General features: G+C 45.2%; 2 protein-coding genes across 2 annotated transcripts; one reads left to right on the plus strand and one right to left on the minus strand.

The window, feature by feature from the left end:
• Positions 1 to 1124: 1124 nt before the first annotated feature.
• slc26a5 (solute carrier family 26 member 5) lies at positions 1125 to 14335 on the plus strand. The gene is made up of 18 exons (XM_026148154.1): positions 1125 to 1345; positions 2305 to 2572; positions 3588 to 3727; positions 3918 to 4028; positions 7517 to 7698; positions 7864 to 8028; positions 8108 to 8343; positions 8445 to 8592; positions 9058 to 9171; positions 9283 to 9360; positions 9450 to 9545; positions 9800 to 9906; positions 10017 to 10086; positions 10161 to 10253; positions 11646 to 11750; positions 11877 to 12077; positions 12200 to 12254; positions 13609 to 14335. Exons 2-18 carry the CDS (start codon positions 2400 to 2402, stop codon positions 13755 to 13757), a joined length of 2223 nt encoding a protein of 740 aa, XP_026003939.1. The 5' UTR covers positions 1125 to 1345; positions 2305 to 2399; the 3' UTR covers positions 13758 to 14335.
• psmc2 (proteasome 26S subunit, ATPase 2) lies at positions 14336 to 18517 on the minus strand. The gene is made up of 12 exons (XM_026148157.1): positions 18360 to 18517; positions 18068 to 18105; positions 17896 to 17977; positions 16776 to 16875; positions 16465 to 16596; positions 16300 to 16372; positions 16124 to 16219; positions 15863 to 16027; positions 15686 to 15773; positions 15375 to 15577; positions 15198 to 15294; positions 14336 to 14542 (listed from the first exon to the last, which is right to left on the minus strand). The coding sequence occupies exons 1-12, from the start codon at positions 18427 to 18429 to the stop codon at positions 14385 to 14387; spliced, it is 1302 nt and encodes a 433-aa protein (XP_026003942.1). The 5' UTR covers positions 18430 to 18517; the 3' UTR covers positions 14336 to 14384.
• Positions 18518 to 18631: the final 114 nt, after the last annotated feature.

The raw sequence follows: 18631 nt of genomic DNA on the forward strand, positions 1-18631 counted from the left end.
AGTAAAAACTACAGTTACAACCAAAGTAGTGTCTCTGAACACACAATACATGGACCCTTGAAGCAGATGGGCTGCAGCAGCAGAAGACTGCACCTGGTGGCAACAAGCTGAGACTACAGTTTATATGGGCTCAGCAAAATAGCAAAAAATTAGAAAAATGTTGCAAAGTCTGGTGAGTGTCAACTTGTGCTGCAACATTCACAGTAGAGTTATAATTATGCACAAATGACATGAAAATATGATCAGGGTGCTGCTGCTGTGGTATCAGGGATATTTGCTTGTTGCACTTCAGGTCTCTGAGCTTCTATACATATATATGCAACAATATTAATATGCATTACTTTTATTGTTCATAATTATACATTTAAATATAAAAATACACTTTTAAACATGAGTTAGTTCCATAATCCATGAGGGGAAAGTGGAAGCCAAACCAGCCACTCTAGCCATTTCACGTTGACCAATACCTGTTAAACCTGAGCAAGCACACCCCTGTGCAGAGGTTGTGCAGCAGAGGACAAACAAACTTTGCTTAACCTACTTTTTTTGCATGACTGTTGGAGCTGGGATATTTGGTTATACTCAGACTGCTGTGTGACTTTCTGCTGTTGTTCATGAGATGTTTACCACCCAGAGTTCTTTCTCTCTGACTGCAGTCTTGTGATTTCACACAGACCATAAATAAACTTCAACTAAAGTCATTTTCCTCATTTACACGAGTGCTCACTCCAAAGCCGAATCCTGGCTTGCAGCACGTGTTGGTGACCAACACGGCACCGGGAGGAGGGGGCCAGGCCTGCCACACGTCAAACACTTTCTGCTTCATCATCCACCCCCTGTCCCCAAACACGAGAGCTCCCACTCTGACTCCAGTAGATGAGTGTCTACAGCGGTGTTGTGTGTCTGTAATAAATGTGCCTGCCATATTTGGTATTTGTCTTGAGAGAGAACAGGAAATGCCAGATTTGGAAAACCTTTTAGACAAAAACTGCTAAAATGTAAAGGTCCCCTTTCCTTTCTGTCTTCTAGCACTGATATTAAAGCATAGCAAGAACATAAAGTAGGCCTGCCCTTTGTTTTAGGACTACAAAGTGGGATGATAAAGACAACAACGCATGCGTGCAGAGCTACTCCCGTTCATGCGGACCGGAAGTTGCAAGAAAGTTTTACGCAGAGGGACTCATCCTGTCCGCACATTCTATCTGTGGTTTATCGTCAGCGTTTGGTGCTCTAGTTAAAGGACGTTGCCCTTGTTAAACTTCAACCGGGGAGGTCAGTTTATGTACTTGTGTTCTCCTTGAGCCGACAGCATCTTAGCAGCTGGAGGGAAACAAGGAGGATGGAGGTGAGCGAAGTGTCTTTGCTAGTATCTTTGAGTTAGCTTGTTTCCCTGTGAGGAGGTGAAAGCCTCTGTCACAGCCACGGGAGCTGCTGTAGTTGCGCTCGCCGTCGTACCTGTAGCACATATTGGCCCTTTAATTAAAATTCCGTGTCTCCGCTTTGAATTTATCAAAGCTGCTTTTTACAATGTGATGTGAGCGAGCTAGCACAGGAGAGGAAATGGGAAGAAGCGCGAGGCGTTCAACTGTCGGCGCGAGAATGACTGAACAGGAGACTTTATTCTGCATGATAAATAAAACCTGTGACATAAGTCTGTTAATGCTCAGGACCTGTTCCACACACGGGGAAAAACAAGCAAGTGTTACTCATTTGCATATTATTATATATAAAATAATAAATATAGATTTAATAAATAATTAATGTAAATATCAAATACAGAACTGTCTTCTAACCTTTCTAACAGTCGCCTGCTATTCTCACAGTAGTTTCATTCACTATTTATCTGCATAGACAGAGATTTGATTTTTTTGTTTTTTTGGATTGACTTTGAAGGCACCATGTCGAGCTGTAATCCAAGTACTTAACCAGACCAGCTACGTGGTTCCTCTTTTATAAACGTTACCCACATGCATGGCTTTGTTCCTCGATCGTGGTCCATGATGACGTGTGGTTGCAAGACTTCTGGGAGAGAGGTTTGCCTGTAGCTGTAAAACACTGCGCACCTACCCTGAGGAAACTCTATGCCGTATGATTTATTCAGCAAACCTTTCCCCCAGTACACCAGACTTAATGCAAGCCATTACATAAGCTGGTCAGAGACCAAATATTTACTCGAAAGTTGCAGCATTGCAAATCAAACTGAAATCTTTGTCGGCATAGCAAAGGGCTTTCTTATTATCGTCACCCATGCTTGTAGAAATCATAACTATCTTGTCATGTCTTGTCCTCGCTTGCTCTGAAAAGGTTTAAGGAATGAGGATATACCAGCCGAGAAGAAAAAGCGGGAGAGAATAAACTACACGGGACATAGATTCTCCGCCAGCCCTCCGGCCTCTACCATGGAGCAAGAAGAAGAAGAAGTGGTGGCTGCAGCAGCTCGAGAGGATGAAGACTCCCAGCTGATTTACAGGATCGAGCGTCCTGTCTACAATGAAACTCTGATCCAGGCACAGCTTCTTAAACGCAAAGAAGACACCACCACAAATTGTCAGAAGCTGGCAGAAAAGTTCCAGTAAGTCTTTCTCTGGACATTTCCTGTTAACATGTCATTGAACAGATCAGCATCGACATAGATCCACACACAAGATCCCAGTGTGCTGTGTAAACTGAAGCCAGAAGCCAGTGGGAAATCTGTGGGAGTTGATGTGCAACCTTCGAATGTCCTTTATTTGAGTGGAAAAATAAGACGTTTAAACACATTACATTGCAAAAAAGCTCCAACACTGATCTTCAAATAGATTATGTTGCATTCTAACATTTAAAAACAAATGAAAAAGTTATTCAGAGCTAAACTGCACAAACCCGGGATCCTCTGTCCCTGCTTTCTATTTGGGAACTGATGCAGCTGGGCAAGCAAAAAGGGGGAGAAGTCGGGGGTTAAACAAGTCGCCCGAACAAGGCTGGGAAATGACATGTTGATGCCAGCTCACTGGCAATTTGGGACTGAGACAGGTGGGAGGGCTTACTGAGGGGAGCTGAGGAGGAGGAGGTCTTCATACAAAAGCAGAGATGTGCTTTGGAAGCGTACAGCGAGCAACCCGGGAGTTAGTGAAGAACGGGTCTGCACTCATAACCATCCACAGGACGCAGGGGGTGTGACAGAGCTCAGGGTGGGAACCGACACAGTGACACGTTAGAGTCATTTCTAGAGATGCTTTCTTGTCATCTTGCAGAGGGAACAACAAACGTGTCATAAAGTTGTAAAACATTGATGTTTCTTAAATAACTCTTGGCTGTAGTGCAGAGTGAGGGTGAATGTTGGGGCTTAAATCTGTAACAGCAGAACAAATATTGCTACATCACTGAAATGATATTTCTGTGGTGTAAGAATGAACAAATATCTGTTAACCAGTGTGAATCACGTGGTGCTGCTATTAAAGGTATAGGAGGGATATTGTGAAGCACGAGTCATACCAAAGTTCAGCTAACACGAGGGGGCTTCTTGAATCCTGCAGCATGAAAGTGACTCCAGAAAAACTTTGTCTGTGGAGGCTTTTAAAAATCTGCTTGGTGTTGAATATCCACAGGTGTTCTTCAGAGAAGGCCAAGGCAGCAGCTCTGAGCTTCATGCCTATTCTCTCATGGCTGCCGTCGTATCCAGTCAAGAAGTACCTCTTTTCAGACGTGGTCTCAGGTCTCAGCACGGGAGTCGTGCAGCTTCCACAAGGTCAGTGAACTGTGCAGCAGCGCCGTGTGAAGCACCGAGGCTGCGAGCAGGGCCGGCTGCGGCTCCAGAGGAGCAGTTTCTGCTTCATGCTGACTCTGTTTTGGCATCGCTGACACTTTGACACTGTGATGGAGTCACTGAACCTCCAGGATTGTTTATTTGGAAACGTGTTATCTTCCCTGCTCCACAGGACTAGCCTACGCTATGCTGGCTGCGGTGCCTCCTGTTTATGGTCTGTACTCCTCCTTCTACCCGGTCCTGCTGTACACCTTCTTTGGCACGTCCAGACACATATCAGTAGGTGAGAGAGCCGTCTCTGTCCTGACCTCATGGCCCTGTGTGACCGGCTCTGCCCACGTACAAGAAAACAGTTACAATATGCTCGTCATTGTTCCATAAGCTCCGCCCTCTTATGTACTCCCTGCCCCCAACACACACACAGCAGAAAATTTCATGTTCTGTACAGAGGAGAGAAATTAAAGGTGCCGTCGCCACAGTGATCCCCGACCTAAATATTTATCAAAATATTTATTTATTGTTTGAAATCGATCCAAACAGACACACCCTGACACGGTCTGACGTCTCCTTTCAGGTTAGTGTTAAATGTAAAGTTGGTGTTAAGGTTCTCGCCAAGAAAGAAGATTTTAAATAAGATGTATAAGAAGAAAATGATTGTATATGAAGGAAACTGCTGCTTCCTGGATGTGGCACTGATTGCTGGCTTCTTCATTTTCCAGCGTGATGTTCGTTTGGAATAAAGAAACCATGGAAGCAGCTCCTGTTTCACTGCAGCTGTGTGCTCGGCCACGGCTGCTTCCTCACGTCTAACAGTATTTCCAGTAATGCTTTGCTGCCTATTATGAGGATAGGAAACTATAGCTGATTTGTTTCCAGCCTGACTCTCCTGACATTGTCCAGAATTTGTCTCTCATTGGCTCCCCCTCTGTTCCCCATGTCTGCTTTCAAAACACCAAGATGGTGACGTTCAGACGCACCGAGCTGTTTTCTTTTCTCGCTTGCTTTTTGAGAGAAAAGACAAATGTAGTTAAGATGATGTCATTTTTACATGGTTGAGCTTTTTATAGATTTCTTAATCCACATTAATGGTGTCACATCGAAGTCTTGCAGGCGACGAGTCACTTTCCACACAGCTGTGTCTGTAGTGACTGTGAGGTGCACTGGGTTACACAGTGATTCAGATTATGAGATGAAAGGTGTGGAGGAAATGTTTGGATGTGTGCTAACTGTGTGCTTAGCTTTCACGGGAGGATTGTGACATTTCAGCGACCTCACCCTGTGACAGCTTCCTTTCCTTGAAATGGGTCCAAGTCTCAAATGCCAGCTGTGACCTATGAGTCCCTCTGACTGTTGGACCCAATGAAGCACCTCGCAGACAGGAAGTGTTCCTGTAAAACTGTCACATGGTGAGGAAACAACACGTCACATTATGGCAGAATAAGACACAGATGAGCCTGATGACAGCGCACACTTGATGAACAGCACCAAAGTGCTGCAGTGATGTTTGGTTTAGTGCAACTGTGTGTGGCAGAGGGTTTCCTGAAAAAGGACAGGTGCGATAAAAATATTACGTTTCATTTTGTTAAAGCCAACTGTGCTTTTATTGAACCTTCGTGGTCCTCTGCGTATGTGCGATGGTTTGGATATTTCTCTGTGAAGAACAGAAAGAGCTGAAAGAGCTCCGTGGTCCCACAGACTAAACCCAGCATCCTTTCAGACACAGTGCTTCATGTCTCTCACACTTTGCATAGTGAGATTCAGTTTCTGCCTTCCAGACGAAGGCTTCTGCTCCCACAGGGCAGATGATCCCGTCACAGCTGTGTTACTTTGTAGGTTACAGTTTGTCTTTCTGTTTGCAGCAGTTTGTACCGTGGTTCTGTCTGTGTGCACGCGAGGGTGGATGACTCTATCTACAGGTGCAGGTTCTTAAAGCAAATAAGAAAACCCCGTTATCACATGATAGACAAGGTGTGTGTGTGTGTGTGTGTGTGTGTGTGTGTGTGTGTGTGTGTGTGTGTGTGTGTGTGTGTGTGTGTGTGTGTGTGTGTGTGTGTGTGTGTGTGTGTGTGTGTGTGTGTGTGTGTGTGTGTGTGTGTGTGGAGTGACGTCATGTTAAGACTCCATTCATATTTGACTGACATCCACCGAGGTCTTCAAGCTCCACTAGTGATTTTATTGGTTAAAAACTGACAGAACCTTCTAACTTAAACTGTCATTCATACATGTGTGTTGATATTATACAGACAGTGCTGTATACATGCTGCTTTCCTTCTCACTGAGTGTTTATGGGGACTGTAAATATGACGTTATTACCTGATCTTCAAACGTTCCTAAAATGTTTTTAAAATTCTGATTAACATTGAGGAAGTGATGCTGGGGCTCACATCTGCATCCAAATGTCACCTTTGACCTCTACCTTTAAAGTAAATACTGCCCACAGAGGCTTAACCTTGTGCTCTGGTTTCAATCCAAGCAGGTTTAAATGTTTTTAGTCTCTTAGGCTACGTTCACTCTGCAGGTCTTGATGCTCAATTCAGATTTTTTTGATCAAATCCGATTTTTTTGTCTGCTCGTTCACACTACAAATAAAATGTGACAGCAAACGCGCAAAAGAAGACGTCACACACAACGCGCTCTGTTTAGACCCAGAGCAACAGTATTGTTTTTTGCTTTAAGTTATTTTCTTATTTACATAATAATGTCGATAACCTAATAATGATCCTTGTTGCTGTTTCAGAGGAGCGCTGCTTCAAAGGATAGATTTCTGTCAGAATCTGCAGATTATACAGTACAAATTAAATGTTCACGTTTCTCCAACGTTGTCTTCCCAACAGTTTCACTGACATCTACACGGGATGGTCAGGAAGCGTTCACCATGTCTTCTCCGGCGCTGATAATTGGCGTCTGTCTCGTGTCAGTGACGTAAAAGACGGATTTAATGCGACATGACCATCAAACAGCAGTCGCTTTCTGAAACATCGGAGATGTATTGGATTCAGGACCACATATGAAAGTGACCCAGGTCGGATTTGAAAATATCAGATTTGTGCCGTTCACACTGTCACACCCTGATTGGATAGATGGTCGCATAGGGTCAGAAAAATCGGATTTGATGCGCTTTCGCCTGCAGTGTGAACGTAGCCTGAATGATAATCAGCATGTACCCACATCATTTTTGTGAATTCGAAAGTTTAGTAAATGTAAAAACAAAACAGCAAAAACTGCAACATTATAACCCCTCAGAATGTGTCTCCTGTGGAAGGTTTTTAAAATCTGAGCTTGACAGATGTTGTAAAACTTCACTTTCTAACATCTTCCACAACTGGGATTGTAGAACTCGCTGCCTCTAACTATGTAAAGACTGACATAAGCAGCAGGACTGAGATTTCATTAAACCCAGCCTCAGTTGTCTCACCAATCTGGCTGCTTTCTTTTCTCCAACGCTGTCACGCTTGTCTCGATTGTCAGTTTAAATCCGTCCAACAAATGGGTCCAATAAACTAGACCTGCTCAACCCTTTGAAGCTGAGGAGCTAATCTGCAAAGATTGTAAATCACCGCTGGCCAAAATCTGGCCTGACATCAGGTTGCTGTGGGAATGATGACAGAGAACGAGAGGCAGGACGGCCTTTACCGTCACAGGGTGGTGAGAGGAAAGGCCGGTGCGAGCACAAGTCTGCAGTTTCTGTGCTGCGTTTGAGCGCTCGTTGTACTCGACATCAGCTTTGACCCCAGCCTATCATAGCGCTGCGTTTGTGTCGATGACCTGCAGGTACCTTTGCTGTCATAAGTCTGATGATTGGGGGCGTCGCTGTGAGGGAGGCACCAGACAGCATGTTTATGAATATCAATGCTACTGGATCCAACGCATCTGATGCCATCAACGTGGAGCTTCGTGATAAGAGCAGGGTCCAGGTGGCCGTGATGGTCACAACCCTGGCGGGACTCATCCAGGTCAGCCTCCCACCTGCAGAGCAGCCGTGGCTAATCTGTTTATCCAAAGCAGCAGCAGCATGTCTGAATCACTGTTGATGTATCAACTCGATTTTAACTGTTTCTGTATTAAACATTGTTTTTCAAAAACAGAATGACCCCCCTCTTCTTCTGCATTCCTTTCAGATTGTTTTAGGTCTTCTCAGGTTTGGCTTTGTAGCAATCTACCTCACCGAGCCCCTGGTGCGAGGCTTCACCACAGCAGCATCCATGCACGTCGTCATCTCCCAGCTGAAGTACTTGCTGGGGGTGGAAACGCAGCGTTATTCTGGGTTTCTCTCTGCTATTTATGTGAGTTTTGAGAGGCCCTGTCTTTCTCCTTCCCAGAATGGTCAATGAATCGCTAACACTCACCTTTCTGTCACTGCAGAGTGTCAAAGCAGTGCTCAGCAGAATCACCAGCACCAATATTGCCACTTTCCTTCTGGGGCTCGGGTGTATCATCTTCCTTTACGTGATCAAAGTTCTCAACGAGCGCTTCAAGAAGAAGCTGCCCATTCCCATTCCTGGAGAGATCATTGTGGTCATCGTGTCCACGGGCATCTCCTATGGTTTGTCGTTATCAAAGGAGTACAAGGTCCATGTGGTTGGGAACATACCAACAGGGTAGGCCGCACACTCTATTTGTTTAAGTGTCTTTTGGTTTAAGCTCGTGTTCTCTACACGTATGTGACAGAGGTCTACAGATGTTGTCTTATTGGTTACAGGCTTCGCCCTCCTGCTGCCCCAAACATCTCGCTGCTGCCCAATTTGGTCACAGATTCTTTTGCTATAGCGATTGTAGGATTCTCCATGGACGTCTCGCTGGCCAAGATCTTTGCCCTGAAACATGGCTACAGTGTGGATGGCAACCAGGTGAGTGTGTCCACGGGGTGAGCTGCCGATGAGCCTCTGGCCTGTGTGTGACTAACTGTTTGGTTAGGACACTTTGGGTCTTCTGGATGACGGGACGTCCTCTAGCTGTTTGCTGCAAATCTTGTAAAGTTATATTTTTATCCTGCGCGCTGATATTGGAAATGCTGCTCACAAAAAGGTTCATTGTTCCAGTTTGTTGGAACGTGTTCATTTCATTGAACACTGAGTTGTTTGGAGCGTTGTGTAGTTGCCTGACTGTACTATTCGTTGAAGACTGAGCAAAGCGTGTCCTCCAGTGACACATAGCTGACAAATAAATGCAGGTCACGCATTTAGCAAAGCACGACTGTGGAAAATATACGGGTCGCATTTTCCTGAAATTGTCCAAAGCTGACGTGTGAAAATGTTGTTGCAGAAGGACTTTCCTCTCTTTTTCACGGTTTTCCTCCACGTGTCCACTTTCAGGAGCTCATTGCACTCGGTCTGTGTAACTTCATCAGCTCCTTCTTCCAAACGTTTGCCGTCACCTGCTCCATGTCGAGGAGTCTGGTCCAGGAGAGCACAGGAGGCAAAACACAGGTGACACACACGAGCTGCAGGAGTGATTACACTATCTAAATTGGTGCTGTAAAGCTGTTGTTAGAGTGAGAGGTGTGTTGATGGAGTTATTGCTTTTTATGTGTGCTTTAGATTGCAGGGCTCCTGGCGTCGCTGCTGGTGCTGGTGGTGGTGGTGGCCGTCGGCTTTGTCTTCGAGCCGCTCCCTCAGGTGAGTTCCTGTTTGATGTTTGGGCGTGACCTGTGAGCCTGCACACACCTAAATGTCGTCTTTGGCTCTCGTTTGCTTGTGTTTCTCAGACTGCGCTGGCTGCCATCATCATGGTCAACCTCATAGGGATGTTCAAGCAGTTCAGAGACATTCCCAGTCTGTGGAGGACCAGCAAGATTGAACTGGTCAGTCTTTAAAACCAAGCTTAGCTGACTTAAAGTGCACCGTTGTTCTGAGAGGTGTGTATGTGAACCCGAGTGAATACACAGTGGAGAAGCTGAGGTTGCAGACAGAAGTGTGACTATAATGTGCAGGAGTGGAAACGATCAGATAAATGCACGTCGTCTGAAGACATTTGCTTATGTAAAAACTGCTTTGGTCTTGCAAAACGCTTCCTCTTCATGCTAGTTTCATGTTACTTTCTTTTTTGTCCTCTCAGGCCATCTGGGTGATCGCCTTTATCGCTTCTGTGCTGCTGGGACTGGACTACGGCCTCCTGGTGGCCGTCACATTCGCCATATTGACAGTCATATACAGGACACAGAGGTAATGATTCGAATATGTGTTTTTCCTTGAACTGAAGCTTAAAGGCAGCTGTGAGAGTTTTCAAAGAGCAGGTTTGATTTGTGCTCTGAGCTGTTTTCTTTCTCTTCCAGCCCTAAAACTTCCATCCTGGGTCACGTCGCTAACACGGGGCTCTACTGTGACGTCGACGAGTATGAAGAGGTAAATGTGTGAGGAGAGAAACCTGCTCCGTGTGAAACATCCACACTGACCAAGCCGGCTGTTTGTGTTCTCAGGCGGCTGAATATGAGGGGATTAAGATCTTCCACTCCAACTCTTCAGTCTACTTTGCTAACAGTGACCTGTATGTGAACAGCCTCAAGGAGAAGGTAGCAGTGTGTTTGAGTGTGTGGAAGCAAACAGAAACCCTTTTGTGGGGGAAATGTGTGAAGCACTTATTATCACCTGACTCGGTCTGAGAGGAGCAGCGTGAGCGTGTAATCATCTGGTGGTAGATGCGAGCAGAGCTCTACTTTGAGATGAGCAGGAATCCGTTTGCTTGTGTTTTCACTGTCTTGGCTACAAATGAAGGTTTGCAGTTGTAGCCTGTTCACGTTACAGCTGAAGCTTCAACAGTTCAGTGAAAACGTTTCTACGTTTGTCATTTCTGCTTTTTTGTGTGTTCAAATAACTAAGAGCAAAGAATACATTTTAACTTTACTGTGTGAATTAAAGGTTTATCCAGTATCTAAGCACCGTGTGGGAAATATTCCCAGCCTCTCCCAGTCTTAACCTAAGGAGTAACTGTGCCAGCTTTACCAGCAACACCTGATTCCTAGGGATCAGTCTCTGTTGCTACTGTGGTGGCATGTTGAGTCCTTAAAGGGGAAAAGAGTCCCGTTGTAAGACCATGGACTGAGCTCAGTGTTTACGAGTCACAGCCATGCCTGATCGCCTCAATAACACAAAGAGACGCTACAAGAGCTCAAAAAGCAACACGGTGCCACGACCAGCTGCAAAGGGTAACAGGGTCATTACGTTACTGCTTCAGAGCTTGGACAGTTGATGAAACTATGAATTCTGGGTAATTACGTTTTCACCTAGGTGCAGGTTTGGATAGCTTGTGTTGGTTAAACAATGAAATCACACGTTGAAAACTGCATTTTGCTTTTACTCAGGTTATCTTTGTGCAAGATTAACGTTTGTTTTGTGACAAATCAGGTGAAGCACAGATGTTACTGAAAGCAGTTGATCATGTGCTTCATGCTTATTGTGTTAAAGTAAAGACGTCGATATGTGTTTGTTTTGTAAACATTGTTTCAGTTCTCATTTTTGTTTTTCATATTCAATTCAGCTTTATTTACACAGCGCCAAATCACAACAACAGTCGCCTCAAGGTGCTTTATATTGTACAGTAGACCCTACAGTAATACAGAGAAAAACCCAACAATCATATGACCCCCTATGAGCAGCACTTTGGCGACAGTGGGAAGGAAAAACTCCCTTTTAACAGGAAGAAACCTCCAGCAGAACCAGGCTCAGGGAGGGGCGGGGCCATCTGCTGTGATTGGTTGGGGTGAGAGAAGGAAGACAGGATGAAGACATGCTGTGGAAGAGAGACAGAGATTAATAACAAGTGTATTATGTAATGTAATATGAATAATTATCAGAGAAAATGCCAAAATAAGAGGTGAGGTAATGGTAGAGGTAAACGAGTGAGGGAGAATGACGTGCTGAGTTGGATGTTAACAGCTCTGTTGTGATTATGTTGATCTTTACAGACGGGGCTAAACCCTGAACACTTACAAGCTGCTCGGAAAGCCCAAAAAAAAAGAAAGGAGAAGACTAACAGCAATCGGTCGTCTCCGCTGAAAATCTGTGCCAAGGTGGGTCGCTGTTTGTCTTTTGTCTATCCAAACTTTGAGCTTTGTCAACAGGTTAAATACACACTCATGTGACGGTCGTGTGTGTGTGTATATATAATATGTTTTGTGGTGCTGCTTTGTTTCTAGTACAAGGATGAGGCAGTGACTCATGACGTTTTGTCCCAGAGCCACGTGGCGGAGGATCAGAAGAACGGCCAGTTTGGCGACAGACATGGCGACTCAGAGGAGGCGGTCTTCCTTGAGCCTTTCAGCACAGTCCACTCCATCATCCTGGACTGGACGTCTGCAACTTTCATCGACTCAGTGGGAGCTAAAGCCATCAGACAGGTTCTGGCCCTTTCTCCAGCGCTGCACTGCACAGGAGCACCAGCTGCATATTTTCACTGAACTCCAGTCACTGTTTCATGGTGTAGAGCTCAAATACTAAAAACTATTATCTCTTTGTGCAGGTCATTAAAGAGTATGCCGCCGTAGATGTCCGGGTGGTCATAGCTGGCTGCAACAGTAAGTGACTATTAAGACTTTTCATTAGATCTGAAAATATCTGTGCACATGCTCTGTTTTATACGCACTACGTACAAAACGCAATTAAAACCCATCCATCCATCTATCCTCTTATCTTTACAAATTGCTGTGGGGACTATTTGTGGACCATGAACTGTTCATGAAACCAGTTAGAGGACTGGTGCTTTGTTACACATCGTCCTGCAGGAGTTGGTACACTGTGGTCAGAAAGGCATGGACGTGGAAATATCCCTCACACTGTAGCACCACTGATTCAATGCAGGAGGAATCCATGCTGTTATGATGTTTGTACCAAAGTCTGCTACAGAAAGCCTGTGCATACTGCAACCTCAGGTTTCTGTTTGTCGCTGGGCGATGTGGCGCCCTGTGGTCTGATGCTGCTGTAGCCCATCTGCTTTCCAACACGAGGTGCATTCAGAGAAGCTCTTTGGTGGTAACACATGGTTATTTGAGTCACTCTTACCTTCCTGTCACGCTCGACACATCTTCTCCCAGAGAACTGCTGCTCGCCTGTTACGTTCTCTTGTTCAGACCGTCCTCTGTAAACCTCAGAGATGATTGTGTTGGAAAGTCCCGGGAACTTCTAAAGCACACCTGATATCTAGTCATGCCATGTTCATTCTGATGCTCGCCTTGAACTCCAGCTGATGTCTGCATTGAGCTTCTGCCATGTGATTGGCTGATTTCGATGTTTGCATGAATGAGAACATAAGGTCTGTAAGTGGAGACCTATAATAAAGACAAATTCCACACACTGGGGTCATAATGTAAAGGATGGAAACAGGCAACAAGCGCTATGACAGAACTCTGTTGAAAGTTTTGGTTTGAATGATTAAGCCTGTGGGTCCTGACAGACCTGTGCAAACACAGCCTGTGGTTCACAGACTGAAGCCATTCCTGCAGTAACAAACAGGACGCTCCTGTTCTGCACATTTGGGATTGAAAATGAGAAGATATCATTTGGAACCAAATGGTAAACATGTCACACGATATATTTACAGTTCACTTTCAGTATATTGGCTCACGAGCGCGCAGGATGTTTTCAGAGTGGCAGCTAGCCAGAAGAAGGCAGGGATGAAGCTGCAGCGGCTCGTTTCACACTGTAACAAAGCTGCTGTCCAAGAAGTGAACACAGCAGGTTGCTTTAGTTGCTTTGTGTGCCCTGTAAATGGAACAAAGGTATCACTGCAGGAATGTCAGTGTCTGCACAGAACGTTTATTAGCCCCACTGCAGTGAGTCTTTCCTTCACTAAAGTCTGTTTGTGTTCAAATGGTTTGAAAGTGGTTGTTGTCATTGATGTAAATACTGAGCCTGCTGCATGCTTCTCTGCAGGAAACCTGCTGGCTGAACTGGACACCTTGAAGTTCTTCACTAAGGACCTGACCACAGACTTCCTGTTCCCCACCGTCCACGACGCCGTGCTCCACTGTCAGCACTCAAACTCTCACCCGTCTGTGGCTGCGGTCAGCGACACGACCTGAGAGGATGGGACGTGGTGGCGCTCTCACAACCTCACTGTGAACTTGTTTTCAGCTGAAATATCAGGAGTGTTTTTCAGTCTTGTTAAAGTTCCAAAGCAGCAAGAACATCGTTTTAATCAGAACCTTCAGGATGTGGCGTCCAGCCTGATTTCTCTGCAGTGTTGATGCTGCACTTTAGTCATGTTGTAGTTCTCACTGTTTGCTGAAGTACTTTTTAAAGCTGCAGCTTTGTCTACATGATGTTAGCAGGTACTGTTGGAGGCCTTGTTGTAAACATGTAATACTGACCACCTCATTATCACGCTGGTACCAAATTGTTACCTATAATCTGTCAATATGATTTTTGTTATTCTGATCTGGAATGACCTTTCCAGTCTGTTTGCAGTGTCATGTTGCCGTTACTGTACACTTGCATTGGTATGACTCATATGAATGCAGTGGACAGCTTTAATTGTGCTGTTAGTGAACGACACAGGAGGCCTTTCAAGCTCCCTGTGCTTATTTTGTTAAACACTGAAACTGAAATCTGGAATAACTTTTATTTTTTAGTGAACAACAATAACAACAAAACAAAATCCTTTTGACTCTCTTTTTTTTGACAAAGCCAAATCAGACACAAGCACACACTCAGTTGTAGGTCATGTATCTGGGAGTGGCGCTGAACTTGGCGTATGATTTGATGACCTTGTTAACGGCTTCCAGGAAATCTTTCTCTGTGGCGATCTTCCTGCGGGCCCTGATGGCAAACATTCCTGCCTCGGTGCACACGCTGCGGATCTCGGCACCTGAAAGGAAGCACGATTTAAGAGAGTGCTCAGACTTTCAGAGAGCTATTAAACCTGTAGACGACCTTTATCCCACGCTGTCAAGCCATTCAAAACAGTTTGACTTGGCTGAAATACAGGATCGTGTTAAAGGACAGCCAAGACTCAGACTCTCATCTACTTTAACATAACATACTTCCAAGTTTATAAAGGGCAATAAGAAACCTTTCCAAGTAACAGGTTGCCCCCGTGTGGTCATACATCAGTACTACACTAAGAGGTCTGAACTCTTCTAAACTAACAAGAAGTCGATAAACAAATTGGAAAAATACTGGAAGTTTAGTGCAGCGGTCCCCAAGTTTTAATTTATCTCTGACAATATTTTCACAGACCGGCCTTTATGATGTCGCAGATCAGTAAAACAAAATAAAACCAGTACTGGTACCAAACACCGGGAAAACCAAACATTTCACACCCAAGCCTCAACTCTTACGGCTCGGTACCGGTCCGTGATTTGGGGACCGCTGGTTTAGTGTCTCTATGACAACGGCATTCTGAAGGAAAGGACAGCTGATGTATGCCACACCCACACGAGCAGGAAACACTAAAACAGATAAAGACGCAGCTGAGGGAGACTGTGACTCGACAGGAAGTAACGTCTGCTCTGCAGTCTTACCGGTGCTGTTGGGACAGAGGCGAGCCAGCAGCTCAAAGCGGATGTCTCTCTCCACACTCATAGAGCGGGCATGGATCTTGAAGATGTGGGTGCGACCCTGCAACGGCGGGTTTAAAGATGGTTGAATTGGACAGAGCTACATCGGAGAAGTGTAACACAGTCCAGTTTGAAACTCACCTCAAGGTCAGGCAGGCTGAACTCGATCTTCCTATCCAGACGTCCGGGCCTCATCAGGGCCGGGTCCAGCGTGTCCGGCCTGTTGGTGGCCATCAGCACTTTGATGTTGCCTCGAGGGTCGAAACCATCCAGCTGATTGATGAGCTCCAGCATGGTCCTTTGGACCTCGTTGTCTCCACCGGCGCCGTCATCAAAACGAGCACCTGGCAGGTTCAGAGGGTTACACGCTCAGAATGGATTTCTCTTCACGCTGGATTAAAAGGGCTGCTGCACGTCAGTGGATGTTTTTCTTTTTAAGTAATGAGACTAACCTCCAATAGCATCAATTTCATCAAAGAAGATCAGACAGGCCTTTTTGGTCCTGGCCATCTCAAAGAGCTCACGCACCATCCTGGCGCCCTGTGAACGAGTTCAGGAAAAGTCAGACGTTTACGAGAATCAACCTTCCTGATCTGAACTGCAGCTAATCTTTCTTTTCGTGAGCGCACCTCTCCCACGTATTTCTGCACCAGCTCGGAGCCGATGACTCTGATGAAGCAGGCGTCTGTTCTGTTGGCCACAGCCCGGGCACACAGGGTCTTTCCGGTTCCGGGGGGCCCGAATAGCAGCACACCTTTAGGAGGCTCAATTCCCAGATTGACAAACCTCTCAGGCTGGTGAGAAGAAAAAGACGACAAGTGAGCTCCCATGTGCAGAAGACAGTTGCTTCACTCGTGCCTCAGTGGTGGTTCTAACTTTGGAACACTCACATGGAGCAGCGGAGTTTCAACCACCTCTCTTAGCTTCTCAATCTGCTCCTTGCATCCACCAACATCACTGTAGGTCACATCAGGCTTCTCTTCCACCTAAAGCAAGTGGGCCAAGGAGTTATCACATGCAAGCAGACAGATAACCAAACAATCACAGAGTATCCTCGCCTCCCAACCTGCATCATGGTGACAGTGGGGTCGATTTTCGGAGGCAGAGGAATGTGGATCTGATACTTGTTTCTGTCAACCCTGGAAAAACAGAAAGGACACTAAACTTAGCTTACGGCTGACGGAACCTTCTGGAAACTATGTAACACCTCTAAATCATGTTTCTGCCTCACCCCACTCTCATGCCCTCCTCGATGTCAGTTGGAGCCACCTGGTCACTCAGGTCCACCACAAACTTGGCAAACTGTTTGACGTTGATGATGTATTTGGGATCCTCAGAGTCTGCATTGATGATCTTTGTGCATCTTTCAGAAAGAAATAAAGAATCATGAAGCTACATAATGGAAATGCTGTGGAAGGAAGTAGGAAAGCTAAGAATATTCCAGTCAGATTAACAGGAATGTCGCTCGAAACATCCCAAAGGGAAGATCAGCGATATAACACCACACTTTACATTTTGGTGATGTTAAAGTCGAACATTTACCTTGCTACCTGCAGCGGCTGCTCGCTCTGCAGTGTCTGCTTGTCAGCAGCTAGATCCCAGAGAGCCGGTGGAGCCAGGCCTGTGTCAGACTCCTTGATCCCTGTGCAATTAAAAAAAACAAATCAGACACAAAGCATCTTGTGCAGCCCTCCAAAGTACCAAAACCGTCCATATATACTCCTCTGATAAAGCTGGACAACCGTTCCAAATTTAAGATGATCCATTTTCAGCAACAATGCAGCCCTTTGCATTTTTTGGAGTTAAAGTCAACTAGACATGCCTTTTTAAAATCTAAACTGGCCCCATAGCTGTGGGTTGTGGTAGAAAAGGTGATCTCTCTTTGTGTGTTAAACTAGCCCAGAGTACAGGCTGGCACTGGGTGGCTGGGAAAGGCCAGCTAGACAGCTGCATCTGAAGTGACAGGCCGTGCAAGCACCAAATAATTAAATCAAGGAGTGAAAATACATGAGATTTAACTGGCACCTAATGAAACTAAAATGTCCAAATGTATTTGTGCAACAGTGTTATTGAGTCCTGTGCATGTTGCAGGATAATCAGTTAATATGCACAGGACCATGCAGCTGCAGTTATCATTGTGTCTGTAACTTGGGACGCACAATTTGCTAAACTTGCTGATTTTGTATCGTTTCTGGATGCGACAAAATTCATTCAGGATCAGGCTTTTTAGTTCAGAAGCCTTTTCTGATTTGCGTCTCCTGCTGGAATCAACGAGCGACCTTCCACTTGTCAGCCTAATGTGTAAACCACTTCTATGGAGCTACCAAATACTTCCTGTACTACTGTTGGTTGTTAGAAATGAAACTGAGAATATCTGAATACATTTATAAGTTGTAATGGTGAATTCCAAGTAAAGAAAATCTAAGAAAGCCGGAGTAAAACCCCTGAGTTTGACCCAGTACTTGAAATCTGGTCAGACACAAGTGGCCTCCTAAGCTGGAATTTTTGAAGGTTTAGAAAGTTAGTTCGGCAAATGAGCTTTTCAAATAAATGCCGTTTTATTGCTTATGTCCGGTTTAATCACCAAGCCCAGTAAGAAGCTTACTGAGAACATCTTACTGCCCTGCTGTGGCACAAATGTACTTCTGAATTCGTCGCTCACCCGTCAGCTCGTTTATCTTCTTGAGCAGCTGCTGAATGTCATCTTCCACTTGTTTGATCTGCCTGGAATAGGTACTCTGACCCTGGTGGTGAACAGCAAGCAACACATTCACTCACTGTGGAATCATTTCCTTGACACTTGCTTGGTGTCGTGGTTTGAAAGCCATACTTACATATGTTTTGAGCAGAGCGATGTCCCCTTCATCCAAAGCTTTAAAAAAGAATCACAATCACATGAATGCGTTTGCACTCCGACACTGTTGTCGGACTGAGCGATGCAGTATACACAAGACTTTTTATTCCACCATCAACACATATTTATAACAACATGGTAACAAATACATTCAGCAGGAGCAAACTGTTTTCAACGAGCTAAGCTAACATTAGCAATGTTGCTAGCTGATATCGGCGCTTCCTTTCGGGAAATAATATCTTAGGGTTTAAAATAAACGATTTTAGATATACCTCTAATAGGGGAGTCACCCTTCTCCTCTTCCTTAATCTTCCTTTGGTCGTCTCCCAGATAGTCCGGCATGTCTAACGTGTGAACAAACTGTCTGGTCACGAACAATCAGGACTGCTAAACTCTACAATTACACAGCAGCTTTGGACTTCCGCCGCTATGCGCAACTTACCGGAACACACAAGCGGGAATTGTAGTGAGGATGTACCAGCTTTACGGGTTTAAAAAATATAATATTATCATGTTGTTCTGTTGGGGGCTACAGGAATCTTGT

The sequence above is a fragment of the Astatotilapia calliptera genome, chromosome 17 (genome assembly GCF_900246225.1).
Source record: "Astatotilapia calliptera chromosome 17, fAstCal1.2, whole genome shotgun sequence".
Lineage (NCBI taxonomy): Eukaryota > Metazoa > Chordata > Actinopteri > Cichliformes > Cichlidae > Astatotilapia > Astatotilapia calliptera.

What these genes read in the sequence shown, in the direction of transcription:
- slc26a5 (XM_026148154.1), top strand. Translation starts at nt 2,400, where the DNA reads ATGGAGCAAGAAGAAGAAGAAGTGGTGGCTGCAGCAGCTCGAGAGGAT. An exon ending in AAGCTGGCAGAAAAGTTCCA is followed by an intron (nt 2,573 to 3,587) that starts GTAAGTCTTTCT and finishes GAATATCCACAG; the next exon opens with GTGTTCTTCAGAGAAGGCCA. An exon ending in GCACAGGAGGCAAAACACAG is followed by an intron (nt 9,172 to 9,282) that starts GTGACACACACG and finishes TGTGTGCTTTAG; the next exon opens with ATTGCAGGGCTCCTGGCGTC.
- psmc2 (XM_026148157.1), bottom strand. Translation starts at nt 18,429, where the DNA reads ATGCCGGACTATCTGGGAGACGACCAAAGGAAGATTAAGGAAGAGGAG. An exon ending in TGCAGAAATACGTGGGAGAG is followed by an intron (nt 15,774 to 15,862) that starts GTGCGCTCACGA and finishes ACTCGTTCACAG; the next exon opens with GGCGCCAGGATGGTGCGTGA. An exon ending in TCAGCCTGCCTGACCTTGAG is followed by an intron (nt 15,295 to 15,374) that starts GTGAGTTTCAAA and finishes CCGCCGTTGCAG; the next exon opens with GGTCGCACCCACATCTTCAA.